Source organism: Buceros rhinoceros, unplaced genomic scaffold (assembly GCF_000710305.1).
Source record: "Buceros rhinoceros silvestris isolate BGI_N320 unplaced genomic scaffold, ASM71030v1 scaffold2861, whole genome shotgun sequence".
NCBI classification, from domain to species: domain Eukaryota; kingdom Metazoa; phylum Chordata; class Aves; order Bucerotiformes; family Bucerotidae; genus Buceros; species Buceros rhinoceros.
In genome coordinates this window covers 141,688-157,994 of record NW_010392365.1, presented here as the reverse complement: position 1 = coordinate 157,994, position 16,307 = coordinate 141,688, and the positions used below count along the sequence as shown (strand labels likewise).

Sequence of the window (16,307 nt, the reverse complement as noted above, 5' to 3'; positions counted from 1 at the left end):
GGAATGCAGTAACGGTAGTGTCTGGCAGTGGCATTTAACCTCCGAACAATGGATCAGTACAGCTGAAGCTGTTTGAAAGCCAATTTGTCTATTCATGGACTAGAATTAATTTAAAATGCTTTGTTGCTATGGTTCGGTATAGCATTTAATAATTCCTTCTTAAAAAAAATTGCAGTATCAACAAATCATGCTGGCTGTTATTACTGTACATCATCAGATTAATTTAAGATTTGACCTAGTTATAACCATCAAAATCTATGCTGTGTTAGTATGGCTACATAACATTTTCTACTATAGACACTTGTATTGATTGAGAAAATGCGTGAAAAGGTGGTTTACTGTTACATGTGCCTCCTACAGCAGTTATATTTTAAAAAGAAGAAAACAAAAAACCACACAGAAAAAAAACCCTTAGGGTAAATTTGTGATGAATCTTTACTAATTCTTGCCCAAATCATTACCTGAATAGCAAATGTGCCCAGTACAATAGTGCAAAAAATAGGATTTCTGAAGATGCCATCAAAGACATTTCTTTCACCGTGGATTTTCCGTGCGTTGATTTCATTGAAGAGCTGCATCATGACAAAGGTGTTGAAGATAATGGTGTAATGCTCTGAAGGAGGAGAGTGAAGCGGTGCATTCCTCCCACTGTCAATCTTAAACATCTTCTCACCTAGGTGTAAGACAGAAATAAAGGCTTCCACTAGAACCAATTAATCAAATTCATATTTCCCTCATTTGCTTTAGCTAGTTGCCTCCTGTGCTCTGTTTACCAGCTTTCTGCATTATAATATAGGCAGAATTTATAACACCAGTGAGCAAAAAGACTTCTTGCTGAGCAAGAAGCTTCTCCAATGATTCTTTTATCTAACAACTCAGTGTACTGCACAAATAGGTTTTAGCGGTACTTTTCCTCTGAGTACTAATTATTCGAAGAAGCCGATTCTTTCAGGTATACCAAGCACTGAAGACCACTGACAGCGTGTTTGAGATTTTCTACAGTAATTAGATGTAACCATCCTTCAGCAGATTTTACCCGTTTGCTAATCCCATATGGCACAACTCAATAAGCATTCAAGGATATTAATGTTGAAAAACACCCACATTCCTTGTTTTATACAGATTTGATCATTCTGCTAGTCTGCTTTGAAAGCACACCAGGCATTGCTCTTTATTTTGGTCATCTGACCAATAAAAAAAGCAAGATATAACCCACAATGAGTATCTGTAAACAAGAGCTAAGTTTCGATAAGAGACCTACACCCGAGGGACCTCTTTTCCTATAGAAACATGGAAAGGTTTGGGTTGAAAGGGACCTTTAAAGATCATCTAGTCTAATCCCCCCGACACGGGCAAGGACACCTTTCACCAGCTCATGTTGCTCAAAGTCCTGTCCAACTTGATCCTGAATATTTCCTATTGTGGAGCATCTACAGTTTCTCTTAGCAACCTGCTCCTGTGTCTCACTACTCTCGTTGTAGACCAATTTCTTCCTTATGTCAAATGAAACCTATCCTCCTTCAGTTTAAAACTGCTGCTCCCTGTCCTGTAAAAACTCTCTCTTTCCTTTTTCTAGGCCCCTTTTAAGTACTGAAAGGATGCACTAAGGTCTCCCCAGAGACTCCTCTTCTTCAGGCTGAATAAACCAAACTCTCTGAGCTTTTCTTCACAGAAGAGCTGACCCATCTCTCACCATTTTTGTAGCTCCCCCTCTGGACCTGCTCTAACAGGTCCATGTCTGTCTTATACTGGGGACACTGGAACTGGATGCAGTGCCCCAGGTGGGGTCTCCCTAGAGCTGAGCAGAGAGGCAGAATCCCCTTCCTCCACCTACCGGCCATGCTGCTTTTGATGCAGCCCAGGACACGGTTGGCTTTCTGGGCTGCAAGTGCACATTGTCCGATTCTTCATCTACTTTCTAACACACAAAGTTTACAGATAACATTTGGTTACTGAAAGAGGCATTATTTTAAAGAAAGGAATGGGGCATTCATGTGAAAGCGTAAATTAAGAATGAAATAAGAGCAAAGAAGATTATCACAATATTACTCCTTTTCATAACCAGCATTTTGTTAATAAAAGCAAATTCAAACTTGAACATTTTTCTGCTATCCCACTAGCATTATAGTCAGACTTCCTGAAGAAAGAAGAAGAAAGGTTTCCTCAGGTTTTCTCCTGAGTCATTAATTCCATCAGCTAAGTCAGCAGTGAGCCATTTTTTGCCTTGGGATATTTGAGCAGTTTGGGTTCAAGTCACTGGGAATAGTAAGCATGTTTTCAAAGAAAGAGTTTGGATTATAGACTTTGACAGAAAGTAGATTACAGTACCACAAATATATGTAACACAAAATGAGGCCACAGAACTTAGATTGTGAGAGAGCACAGATTTTTAAGACTGTGCATCTCCAGAAAGAAGTTTATTACGCCTAGTTGCTGAGGTTAAGATTTTTTTTATACTACAGTTTGACAGAACTAGACAGTGACTTCGGGGTTTCTGTTCTGCCTGGTGTCTCGAAGCTAGTACTTAATGTTCAAACATCATGTATTTATTGCCACATCATAGAAAAAAATAGAAGGCTCGATGTACTACAAAAAATGAAGTACTGGTTGATCAAAATATAAATAATTCTCGTTATTTGGAATTTATTTATCAAAATACTGTGTTTAGAATGTCATCTCCTGCAAAGCTGAGCTCCCCATGGAGTTTAGAAAGGAAAAGACTGTACACTTTCTAGGCTTATCAGAAAACCCGATGGTCTAAAGCCTGGTTTTCTTTTCATTTGGGCTCAGTATAAAGCCTTTTAAGCCATAAAACTCATAAAAAAGTCATTAAAACTCCCCACAAAGTTCAGAGAAATTCTTGTTCCAAGATTGCTATCACATGAATTACCAAGGCCTTCTACACCTGTTTTAGAGAATCACAAATTACAGTTTCCTTAGACTCGCTAGACCTTGTTAAACTGCACTGTAAGGCTAACAATGCAGCAGATCATCTCTCTTCAAAACCTGGCAATTAATCTGGTTTAAATAGCTCAGCGTAAACAGACCATCTCTGCCTTTGAGCATTCCAAATAAACTGCCAGTTGTTGGGAAGGTGGAGCAAGACTTTCATAAGAGAGCTCAAAAAATAAGAACCACAGATCTACATTTACAGCTTACATATAAGTCTTACATAAAGCAAAACACCTGAGACACACCGCATGTAATTTAACAACGATGCCATAGTGACAAGAATGAAATAGCCAACTGATAAAATTAACAGTCCTTTGAGCAAGTTCACTTGTTATTTGGAGCAACAGAATCTATTATTAGCCCCTGCTGTTCCCTGCAGCAAGAAACGTTCCACCTCCCCCCCTTCCCACTCCAAAATACAACCTATAAAAAGCATCCATTGTTAGCAAGGCCTGAAGAAGAGCCCGGTAATCTAATAAATTAGACTTTTTCCCCCTTTTAATATCCATTCTAGATATTAAATGTAACAACACAGCACTAGTTTTATCACTTCATACTGATTACCTGTCCTCTAAGCTACTGGCGATCATCAAACCTTTTGCTCCTGATTTGAACTTTCCCAGGTATTACCAAAACCGATCTTCATTCTTGTTGTGGGGGTTTTTTTGTTGTTTTTTTTGTTTTTAATTTTTTTGTTACATGCCTACTGAAGGGGACAACTCTCAAACTGAAATTTCAGCATAGAAGCAGCAGGCTAAACACTCCCATTAAAATGTAAAATTCTACGCTATGGTTCAACATATAATTTTGCCAAAGTCTAAATCTACATTTTCTTTGGAGGCAAAAAAGTTCACAGAGGCCTTTCGCAATGTAAACAATATATGAGAGGTGACTAAATCCCTCTGTTGCATCTGCCCTGTTCCTGGTCCCATTAACCAGCTCGGTCCTGCTCGGTCCTCACTACAGCAGACTCGAGATGTGCGCACAAAGTGGTTACAGTGAAAGCATTCTGACACATCAGGCTGCAAGACCTAGATGCTTCTAAGCTGAACGCCAAGACCAACAAACCTTCTTACCGACAAAAAGAAGTGTAAATATGAGAGTAAGCTGATAAACTGCGTGGCCCAGAATGTTCTTCATCATGGTGCGGGATATGAGGGGTTTGTTCCTGCCATATGGCTTTCTGAGCAGCAGAGCCTCTGTCGGAGGTTCGGTGGCCAAAGCAAGGGAGGCAAAGGTGTCCATGATTAGATTGACCCACAACATCTGTACAGCTTTTAGAGGAGAGTCCTGTGGAGACAAATTAGAAAGTTATGTATTTCCTAGAGAAATAATCGGTGTCAGGGCATTTAGCATGGTGTCAGTTGTTCGTGGTGACTTCAAGCCAGGCTGGAGACAGTACACCGAAATACACGGACCTTTTGTCTGACCTACTGCGACCTTTCTTACATTTCTTATGCAAGGAGCACAGTGATCTGCACAAAGATAAGGTATTTAAAAGATTTTAAATTGGGAATATTTACAATCATACAATTCTTATAAAGCATAACACGAACACTTTATAATATACTTTATAATACCCCCCGTGACGTCACACACGATGCTTAAGTTTTCACGAAGCTTAGTTTAGGTAACTAGACAACACAATGGAGATTGTCTTCCCTGGAACAAAAATTATACTGAAACAAGTTAGAGGAATGTTTCCTCTTACTATATCCTACCTATGTGTGTTTTCAGAAACAGCTTGAAATTATTAAAAATCTATGAAACAATTACTGAGACATTTGTATACAGTTTACTTAAAGATCTTTTAAAACCAGTAGTGATGAATAAAACGCCTGATATTTGAATTTTATAATATTCTGAAGCGCACCAAACTACATCAAATGTGTAAAAATAAGACAATCTTTATTATTTTACCAGGTAATACAATAGCATATTTGAAACTATGGAACTGGAATGAAACAACCCCAACACTACCACTCAGGATGAAAGCATTTATTTTCTGAAGCAGATGGCCAGCAGAAGGAGCTCTTTCCTCACAGAATTTGAGAAATAGTCTATGGCCATATCACCAAGGACTTCAGCTTTAAAAACCCCAACACTCAACAAATAAAGCGAGCTTGAGATCTCAGGAGAACTCCAGAGTACTGCTCTAAAGTTTTGATCTGCAATTCAGTGGAGCAGCAGATGGATAGATGCAATTGCTTCAAGGAGCCATATCAAGAAAAAAGAATCTAGTTAATCTGCAGTGCAAAAGCTGGATGATCAGAGCACTATCTTTATGAATCCCATTACAATGATGCTGCAGTAGCAAAGTGAAGAAAGTGATGGACCAGCATACAAGCCAAATCACAGCCAACAGAAACACCTTACGAACTGCACCCTTTTCTTCAACAGGTAAAATGTTTGTTTTTAATGGAATATTATCAAATAATGAAGACAATATCCATTCAGTATCCCAAGGACACATAGAGAACAAGGCTAGGTGGTTTGGTCTCTTGTGGATCTGGTTTATATTCCAGCTCTCCCTGGAGGCAAAATATTATTTCCTTTTGAAAACGTATTTTTAACACCCCTACATTTACACAAATTTTGATACATTTTATTTATTAAAAAGATTAATTTGGGGCTTATTCAAAGTGATGGAGAAAAGCAACCTACTGTTTCTAAGCCTTATGGGTTAGCTACGTCACGGAAGGGAGCAAAATTAGCATTAATAGATTACTGACCTCTGGGTTCTGGGTTGCGTTAACCGGCTTATCTGGAGAGTTCAGCTGGCTCATTCGGTATGCAGCTGCAGCTACAGAAACACCGCTGTCTTTAGAGGTGGCGAGAAAACTTAAAGTGATCAAGACAAACTGTTCCAAAGCAAGACCTCGTTTATTTTTATCAATACTAATGGCTCAAACAAGGCAAGTACTTGCACTAAAAGCAGTTTGTCACTAGGGTGCAGAGAGCCTGGAGCTGGGCACGGTAGACAGAGAAAAGGGGAAATGTTTTCTCCTGGAGAATTCCCCTTGTCGTATTTTTACCTGCCTAGTTAATAAGTTTTCTTGAGAAACATGCTCTCCTTCGAGATGTTACAACAGCGGAATTTCCACTTCTTGTGCTGACTTCAGTGTCAATAACACTGAATTCATCTGTTACACTTAATAAACAGTGAAACATTCAAAGCCTGACGTATCCCTAGCATAGCGAAAAGTCAGATTATTTTGGTCTCTAGATCACACAACTGTAATTGGCAGTCATCAGTTTTGGCAACAACATGTTCTCACCATTTCACACTGCCAATCACCTTGGGTGGCTGTGGTGCCCCTAATAATTATCTATTATTGGCAGCGCTGCGCTGTTCAGTCAAGTGTGACAGCTCGTTCTAAGCTGAAGCCAAAACATTAAATACACATTAGTCTGGGCAGGCGGTGGAATGAAATTTCCACTGCAACTCTATCTGATTTCTGATGAGTTGGTGGAAACCGAGGAAAATAACCTATCGGCTAAGGAGCTTAGTCTTCCATTACAGATTTTAGTCACTTATGCAAGTGGGATGCAAATTCAATGTTCCTTTCACTGCATTTCAGCCACTAAGTGACTAGCTAGTAATTCTTAATTCACTTTCAGAAAACTTTGGGAACAAAACCGTTCAAACGGCAAACCTCCCAAAATCACCACTTATTTGTCAAATTCCTTTCCACTTGACCTTGGAATAGGTTAGCATTGGCCTAGAGGTAAAAGGAAAATGTCCCTTAAATCAAGTGATGTTACACTTCATCCTGGAAACACTTTAAAGTACAAATTGCCAAAGGCTGGAAATAAACTACAAATCATTTGTGACATACAGAGCCTCGCAAATTTTAGACCTTGTTACATTTGATTTAGATGACAAGCTGTAAGGCAATAATAAGGTATTTTCACCCTTACCTCTCTACTCCCCCTTGTCACAGGACACATGCACGGATCCCTAAAAATGAGCACTTCTGGTAGGTTAACTTGATGTATATCAATGTAAAAAAAAAAAAAGTTCAGCCCTCACTTCTGCTGCTAGGTCACTCTGTCCACTAATTGTACGACAGTGGCACCCTCTGTTCTCTTTCCACATCTCTAAGCCTTCCCAAACAAAGCTAAACAGCACATACTTCGATTTCATATTACAGCCTCTCCAAATTTGCCAATGCTATTATTTCAGGCTTTGCCAAATATGGTTCTGCAGTAAAACACTATAACCATGTAAATTACTGCCTTAGACATGTAAGTATAGATCGTCCTCAGTTTTTGAGCAGGATCTGTAAAAACAATAAGTGATTCATGCGGTAGTTCATTGCTACAGTGCTTTTTAATTAACATTCAATTTTCCAAACATAATGTCCTACAGAGTCCCTGTTTTCAGTTCCCAGTGTCTGCTAAAACATTAAGTCTTTCTCAAAGCACAAGAATAATAATTTGAATTTAAAATTGTCTTCTCTTTCTTTAATGCAGCTGTTGGAGACGGAGACAAAATCTGGCACTGAGATGAACCTGATAGCTTTACAGTTCCAGTAAAAAACCGTTTCCATTTGACTGAACTGCAGTTTAAAAACCTTTATTTTGTACCCACCCAGATTATTTTTAACAATTCCAGATAGAATGACCTAATATTTTCTTGGTACTGTGTATATGTTGGGGACAGGAAACAGGATGAACCTTCCGGCTTTGTAAGGCACATCTAGAACTCTACGCAATACTTAGAGATGAGAACAATGACTTATTTAAAGTATAACACTCATCATAATTGTAGGCAGACCTCCAAAGCAGAACCCTCGCTGAGTCTGTCAAGGGCTCCGCAAAACCGGTATTCAGAGAATGACGTCAGAACATGAGTTTATCTCTCATAAATCCACTGGAAAAAGGAATTATTGTTTTAACCTGAGGCGATGACTGCTCAACATTGAAGACCATTATATGCAAACTGGTCAAGATAACCACACCCTGATCCCATTGAAGTATGCTCTGGGCCACAGGGACAAAAGGAAGCAAGAGGTAAATGAGTCAGATGAATTGGAAAATAAACTGAATTAATCCAGCTCAGCTACAATGCGCCACACAAACTGCGCTGACATGGGAGCAGCACAAATAACAGTTGGGATCTCACTGGTGGGTGTCAGACATGCACCAGGCACCAAATTAAGAGCACCTCTGCAGCCACAGATTGAGCAATCCTCATTCGCCTTTTAGTCAGAGACTTCCTTAAGCTTGGTTTTCATGTATGACTTAGATCGCAGAGAGCTTTACTCAATTCTAGAACCACAACACAGAAGTTCATTATTTGCTGAAAACTCAGAACTCTTGGCTTACGCATTGAGCTGCTGTAAACTGAACCAGGCCCAACGTGTGTCAGATCCCTGCAAGGGCAGCTTCGTTTTGGCAGCAGCTTCACCAAGCTTGGCATCAGGGGACTGATTCGATCATTCCTGTGCTGCTTAAAATCGGTTCTGTCACGTTAACGTGACTGCGTCCCGCAACCCATGACAGAGAACCGCAAACGACCACTTGCATTCGTCCTGTTTACTCGGCATAATAACTTATTCTACTGGCCACTGCTACTCCTTTGTAATCCTTACATAACCTTGGAGTAGCATGGAGTAGCATACACTTTGCACTTTGTAGTTAACCATCTATTGTCACAGCAAACCAGGACAAAATAGAAGCAGTAGATATGGTAGATATTCTCTCTAAACAATAGTTCCTTAACAGACACGAGGGTCTACCTAATACTCTTCTTAAACCTATCCATGACACCCTAAGGTGCTTTGGAGAAAACAGATCAGCTCCTGCTTGGCAGTTCACTCTGGGTGCCCCTTGGAGGTCTTGTTTCTCTTACAGTAGTACTCACACAGTGGGACCTTTTCATTACTGCAGACTTGCTGTGGTTTCACTGGGAGCCCTGTGGTGGTAGGACCACGTACACATCTTTATACATACACCGATGCAACTGCAGGATCGTGACTGAGTAAAATTGTGTCAATTGCTAAAAAAAAAAGTCAGAACAAAGACGTCATCATCTTTGTTCTTCCTTTAAGCACAAATAGAAAAACAAAGAGAGTAGGTAAGTGTAAAGAAACTTCATCCTCAGAGGAACCCAGGGTGCTGATTCGGAATTGCAGAACAGGTTTTTGGAGAGGTGACATTAAGAAGCATGAAAGAGAAGTTACTACCTACATAGAATCGTCCTCATTCTGGATTTGATGAAACATCACCAAAAGGACAGCCTGTATAATATTCATTAACCTGAATATTAAGTGTGGGCTAAAATAATATTCTGTGTGTCCAAAAAAGCCAAACCCACTACCTAAAAGCAAAGTACAATTCAGCCCAACGTGGCCCTTCCCTGCATTCATTTTGCAGGTCACAGAAAGCTGTGCTGCCTGTTGGAAACCACAGATAAGAGATTCATTTGTTTAAGGACTGAAGCATTAGTCAAAATAGTGACTTCAGACCTATGTCCAGCATTGCACACTTGGGTCCACGTGTGTGCACACGCTGCATGCTGGATTTGGGGGTATGTTCATGGATTTTGAGCCAAAGCTCTTTTCATAGCAACCAGAGGGTACAGCGTGTTCTCAAGGGTAGTTCTGAGCAGAGCTTATGAGCCAAACACACACAATGCCCTTTCGCTGGCTGGAGTCTGTGAGTCAAAGCCTGACACAATGATGTGCATTCGCAAGGCAAGATCCTTCTTGAATGAGACGGAACGGAGAGCTGGAGATTATGCGCAGCCAGGCCAGTGGGTGTAAACAGAACGACAATGGAAGGGACTGCTGCCTTTCTCCTACAATTTCAATTCTAGCTCCTTTCAGACCTCTCCTTCCTTTGGGCTTGCATTTTCATTGCCAAATGAAGGAACTGCAGAGGAATCTGTCTGGACAGAAATATAGGCATTCAAGGAGGTGTACATTAAAACCTGGGACAACACTTGACAGCCTCACTGATGGTCTATGTGGGACAATATAAATGCACTGGGCCAAATCCAAATCCCTCTAGAAGCCAGCAGAATGAGTCAAGGGACGGAGAAAGCTCCGGACTTAAAAAGTGGAATATGCTTGCACTGATGATGTACTGCACATGCACTCAGACTTGATACAAAACAGCCTCTGCACTGACTCGGTAATGTTTAACCTCTTCAAGCATGAAATAGAAATCCCTTAGTTAACAAACAGAACACAGCTCCCTTCATGCTTCCAGGAAGCAGTTGAAAAAATGCTGGAAATTAACAACAACAACAAAAATCACCTTAAACAAATGTTAGTGGGCAGTGATTGAGTGTCTGAAAAACAGGATCTGGAAAGGAAGCACTCACCTCAGTTCCACTTACGGTGCTTTTACCACGGTGCTGCTAGCATTTCTTTCTATGCGATCAAAATCCTTCCAGAATTTCAGCCCTTACGCACGCACCTTCTAGCAACCTTACAGCTAAACATTTTCTCAATACGCTTGGGAACATTTCCCGAGGGCAAAGGCGCATTACCTGGCTTCTGCCTCACCATTCATAATTTTGTCCCATAACTCAGGCTCAGTTGGGACACCAAGGCATCACCCAGCCCTGGCGGCAGCATGGCAGGGATCGAGTGCTTGGCAGCTCATGGATTTTACTTCTCGGAAAACAAGTGAATGGCAGTTTCAGCACTTCCTTTGCACAGAATAAAATAGTTATCTCATTTGTTAAGACTTGCCTCAAAACCTGCCCTTTCTGACCTCTCTGAGAGTCCCAACCCTAGCACTAGCTCCAGAGGAGCGAGATGAGGTCGGTGGTACCTACCCAGCTGTTGCATGGTGCAGCAGAAGCTGGGAGCTTGCAGAGTACTCATATGCAGTACAAAAAAAAGGCCTCTAAGTGTCAGTCAAGGCTTTGGAGAGGTTCAACCTCATGGTTTTATAAAGGTAGCTGGGTTTCTGGTTTCAAGGATCAATTCCGTGATCACAGTGTAAGTTAACCCTGGAGCAGAGCTGATGACTTATTCATTGTCCTGCTCAGGTGTGCATGAGGTGACATTCACCTGCTGAAACAGGTATGTGCATCCATGATGCATAACAGAGGGGAGCATCAGCTTTCCCACAGCGTGTCTCAGTCAGAGGAGGCATTTTGTAAAAGCTCCTGTCTGCGGCAGCTGAAACACGCATTGATTGAGGGAGCGACAGTGCTGAAACCAGCATGTTTTGCTACTTTCTAATGAAGGACAAGAGCCGCATACAGTATTAAACACATCCGGTTTTCTTTCTAGGGAGACAAAAACTTGCATTTGTTAATCAAAAAGCAGTAATTTGAAGGGCAAAAAAGTGGTTTCCTTCCACACATGCTTTTTGTAAAAGACAGGTGTGGTTCAGGTACATCATGAGGGGTTATTGTAAGGGGAGAAAAAGAGGACAGAGTCTAACTGTACGTGTTTAATTGGCTTGTCATTTGCATCTGAAATTAAAAGGAATTCCTGAAAGCAACAAAATAACTTTATCAGTCAAAAAGTTCCCTGTAGGGATTACTTTTGTGTGTCAGTACTGCTCTCCTGAAGATAACAATCCTATTCCATAACCCACCAGGAAACACATATTTAGTAGTGAAATATTCTGAGAGGAAAAGTCAGAGTCACACAATCTCTTCCTTCGTCCAATCCCTGACATTTTTTATCTTGCCATCACAGGCTTAGTCATGACAATAATCTGTAGTCAAAAACAGGCAGCTGCATGGAGGCGGCACAAAAATTAGCAGTTACCTCAAGAAGGAGATGGGTTAGTACACCTCCTTACGACAGCAGCTATTTAACATTTAGCAGCTTGCTCCTAAACACACTCGTAACATTCAGAAGAATTTCACAGTGTTCTTTTCGTTATATGAAGTAAGAATCAAATTACTTCAAAGCAAATGTAGCTTGGTAGGATTTGGCCCCATACTTTAAGCAACACCTGGAGTGAACCTTACCTGGGTAATGCACGCTCCCGTGAAAGCCACAATCACAGCCACGATGTTCACAGTGAGCTGGAACTGCAGGAACTTGGAGATGCTGTCATAGACATTGCGTCCCCACATTACAGCCTTCACAATGCTACTGAAATTGTCGTCAGTCAGGATGATGTCTGAGGCTTCCTTTGCGACATCTGTTCCAGCAATACCCTGGAAAAATCAGTTGTGACTAAAATTTCCTGCTAGGAAGTACAGAGACAGCTGCAATACAAATCTCCATTCCCATCGGAGTCCATCGTTATACAGAGACTTCCCAGCACAGCACCAGTCCGTGCTGAGTATATTCTGCGTTTTGCATTTGCTAGGAAGTTGGCCAGTTTAGCCTCTTTTTGAAAGTGAATAAGCACGCAGAAAAGAGAATTGAGCACGCAGTGGGAATCACATGATGACAGTTCTGAGTGTTTTAAATTATCAGCTTAAGGACTACTGATCTTCCGAGTTATTTTCATCATCAAGGATATTAATATACAAGAACAGAATTGCTAACAACAATTAGAATCAGGTATCTTAATGTATAGTTTAGTATATGAATGTCTTCAGAGTCAGCGTGCTGTGGGAAGACATATTTACAATTTGGACAGATTTTACCAAAGCAAAATCATATTCCACTGTTGCAAAGCACACAGAGTTCATTTTTCTGTACTGGCACAGCATTCTGCGCTGACTCAATAATTAACTTAGATAAAATATTGAAAAACTATCAAAACAAGCAACGCCAGTGAATCTAACATGGTACATTCAGAGATTCTGAGGCAACACAACTCGCCCCCTCCAATACACTGCTTCACTGACAAGTAAGAACCAAGCAACTTTCTCAACACTCAATAAATTAAAACCCTCTTACAGCAAATTTATCACCACACAAACATCAATAAATATGCTCAAGATGATACCATTGCAAATCCGACATCAGCTTTTTTAAGTGCTGGTCCATCGTTGGTTCCATCACCAGTCACAGCTACAACCTGCCTCTGTTCCACTTGTGTGCTGTCAATAATACCTGCAAAAAATGTATACGTGTGTGTATACATACATATACATAACAATCAGCAAGATAAAAATGCCCTCAAGAAAATAGCAGAGGTGTTAACAGGGTGTTAACAGAGATTAATAGAGGAGATTCTTCAGGAAAATGATGATGAAAGCAGGGTCATCCCTACCATACACTACTAGACGTCACTACTAGAATTCACAGGGAAAGTTCTGATCCTGCATCATCAAAGCATCCACAAAACTTGCATTCAAAGGGAATGAGATCAGCTCATTATGGTCTTATGGAAGATTTCTCCTATTTAAAATTATATCTCACAGTAAACCCATCTCAGCCCAGCTCCCTGATTCAACATCAATGCAAAGGATTTGCCAAAGACTTAAGTTCATGTTTAAAGCTCTCCTAAACTGAGCCTGAACTGTAACATCTGCTTTACTGGGATGCCTTCTGGCAATGAGTTTAATCTAAAGATAACAACGGCCATTGATAAATTCTATTTAGCTGGAGTCAAATTAGCATTTTATCAGACATGTTTGATTCCGTCAAACCATGATTAACAAGACATAAAATAGTTTCTTAAATCCTGGAGCCAAGCATTTTAATAGACAGAATAAAATAATTTCTACTTGCATTTTGAGATCATTTGAGAAAACGGTGAATCAAGTTTCATGCAACTACCCTGCTGGGATGTATTTTCCACTTATGCAAGTGGGGAAAGCAAGGAAAAGAATAAAGAGGGCTGCAGAAGGAGCCCTGTTTTTTAGTAGGATGGGGATCATTGACCGCCAATGTTTCTATGTTCACATCAGAGTCCATTGTGAGTGAGTCCAGAATACAGCTTTGTTGCGTAGCATACAAGAACACCTCTCCATATTAATAACTTGGGAAAAATGACAGAATTCCTTCTGCCAACACATTTTGCACAAGGTCATAACCTCTAAAAACAATTATCAAAACCCACCGAGTGTGAAAAGCTTTCATTCTACTCTGGAAAAAAATAACTTGCCTATCAGATAACTAAGCAGAAATCGGAAATTGCAGATTACAGAGCAAGAGCTGCCTCCTGGCAAGGTTCAGGCTTATCAGGCACCCAGAAGATTGCAGTGCACTATGGAAGCAGTTAGAGTCCTGTATTTTTCAGTCTTATGAAAATCAGAAGAAAACTATTCACTTCCCACTGGCAGCGTGAACTCAGATAAATGGCACATTATTCTGATAAAATCTTATAATTAGAGCTTTCAATTTGTTGGGGTGATTTGCCTTTGGTAGTACCAAATAAACAGGAACATCGGCTGCCATTACTGTTAAAAGCATTGATCTTGGTCTTCCCCTCTTGTTACTAACACATCCTTGGATGTTAAATTAATAGTTTAAGCTGCTGAAAAAATTCATTAAAATCTCTGACACATCATGGTATTAACTGCTACAAACAGGTAGCGAGCATCCTCTCGCAGCTGGATTCCAGCTGGGAGCACAACCCAAATCAAGTTGAAGAGGCTCTGACAAATTACCTCCTAATAGATATAAATAGCGCTCTAATGTTGATGACTACGCTGCCAACTGCCCTGCACCAGCCAACTGCTGGATGCAGCTAAGTGATTGACAAGGTTTAGCAGCTGTTCACAAGGTTTAGTAGTTGTATCTACCCCTAAAGCAAACTATGCAGCTAGAATAAGCCCAACACCCTCTAGAGCACAGAACTGCATAATCACCAGCCAGGTAAGAATAGAGATAAAATGGTCTCAGTTATCACCAGCACCTCAGCCACACCCCGTCATTGTCATCGGAATGACCACTGCTAGTGCCACCAGAAATGCCTGCCACAGCAGTGCATGGGTGGACCTCACTGCTGCTCATAGGAGGAGAGATCTTTGTAGAACTTTCATTTGCACTTCAGACAAATTTCTAGCACGGAACGGCAGTGATTATTTGGGATTCAGCGGATCCCCGACTTTTTTAACCAGTTCCTCCTCCCCACTTCCTCACATTTCTGAATGCTTCTTTCCATCACTTGCCTCCCTCCTAACTCCATTTACATTTTTCCTCTTTCTCTGATCTCATTTTGCTAATAGCTGTGATAAGGTTTCATGTCAAGGATTTTCTTCAGTATTAAATATATTAATATTTACAATATTAAATCTGTTGAGATTTTAAAAACAGTGTGAGGAGGCCAAACAGAAGAGGGAAGGTGGGAAGCAGCGCAGTCCTGAGCTGTGAGTACAACTGCTTTAGTGGTCAGTGAAAAACAGCAATAAGGGCACGACCTGTCAGACTGCCAACAAAGACAATGCCCACTTCTTTAACCCTCACCACCCTCCCACTCGTTCCAAACAGCTAAAAAGAAGCTTCAGTGTTAATTAATCATGTCTAACAGCCAGGACATTTCTTCAAAATAAACTGCTTTACTGCAGTTGAATGCTTACATACAGTATTTTAGTAAAAACAGGTCTGAAGGGAATTCCCAAAACTCAGCAAAGCTTCCTCCCAAAACAGCCTTTGCTGTGTTTTTCCTCATCTTAAGCTGCTTGGCCACAACTTTCCTCTGTCAGAAAGAATTTTATTCAACGGCCACAGGAATACACCTAGAGCATAACGTTACAGTGTGTTCCACACAGATTCCGCTGATGCTGCAGGAATCTGGGGAGGAGTCATGCAGCTTGCATAAGGCATACGTTTTTCAGAGCAAGCAGCTTGTTTCAGAGGAGGGAAAAGATCATATGTAAAACAACGACATTCAGTTATCAAGAGGGGCACTATAGGCACCAGCTTCCTGTAACAGGTCCAGCGCTGCTACGGAGCTGGCAGTGAAAGATATCCTGCATCTCCCACCTTCCTCCCACCTAACATTAAGCAAGGATTAAAATAAATCCACTCAGGATAACAATATAAAGAATATTAACCTACGATGTGTCTTCTATTTCCTTTACCGAGAGCTGTCTGTACGCACAGCTCAGTTCACAACCATCAAGTATAGCCCCAGGTTCTCCCTTTACAGCAGAACAAATGACACTTTATCTAAACAATTGCTACTTGCATTGTCACCCTTAGAGTCACATCAGTAAGAGACCATTGGGGTCTGGGAGAAAAATATTCCTGGTTTAGATTGTACTGCCTGACCCGATTGACTCAGAACTGGGAGAGAGGGAAAATCTGGGCAGAGCAAGGCACATCAAAGACGGGCACCAGTTCCGGTGTTACTGGTGCAGTAATGTTGACCAGCCCGTATGTGCCCACACCTCTCTATTCCTTTGACTAGCTGAACACAGACAGACACGGTAATACATCTTCATAGGCGTGTTCTGTCCAGGTTAGCTTTTAATACTTCAAAACCTTTTGAAGCTCCCTGTTAATTTAACAAGAATTTAGGAAGTCCGT

The 16,307-nt window shown here is 40.8% G+C and overlaps 1 protein-coding gene across 6 annotated transcripts in view; it reads right to left on the bottom strand.

Moving 5' to 3' along the window:
* Nucleotides 1-16,307, bottom strand: part of LOC104500726 (plasma membrane calcium-transporting ATPase 2) — a 173,169-nt gene that overhangs the window by 22,711 nt on the left and 134,151 nt on the right. For all 6 annotated transcript variants that reach the window (XM_010144422.1, XM_010144424.1, XM_010144423.1 and 3 more), the window contains 4 exons: nucleotides 12,835-12,941; nucleotides 11,900-12,091; nucleotides 4,029-4,242; nucleotides 462-673 (listed from right to left, as the gene is read on the bottom strand). In XM_010144422.1, the coding sequence (XP_010142724.1) occupies nucleotides 462-673; nucleotides 4,029-4,242; nucleotides 11,900-12,091; nucleotides 12,835-12,941 (725 nt within the window). The remainder of the gene's footprint in view (nucleotides 1-461; nucleotides 674-4,028; nucleotides 4,243-11,899; nucleotides 12,092-12,834; nucleotides 12,942-16,307) is intronic.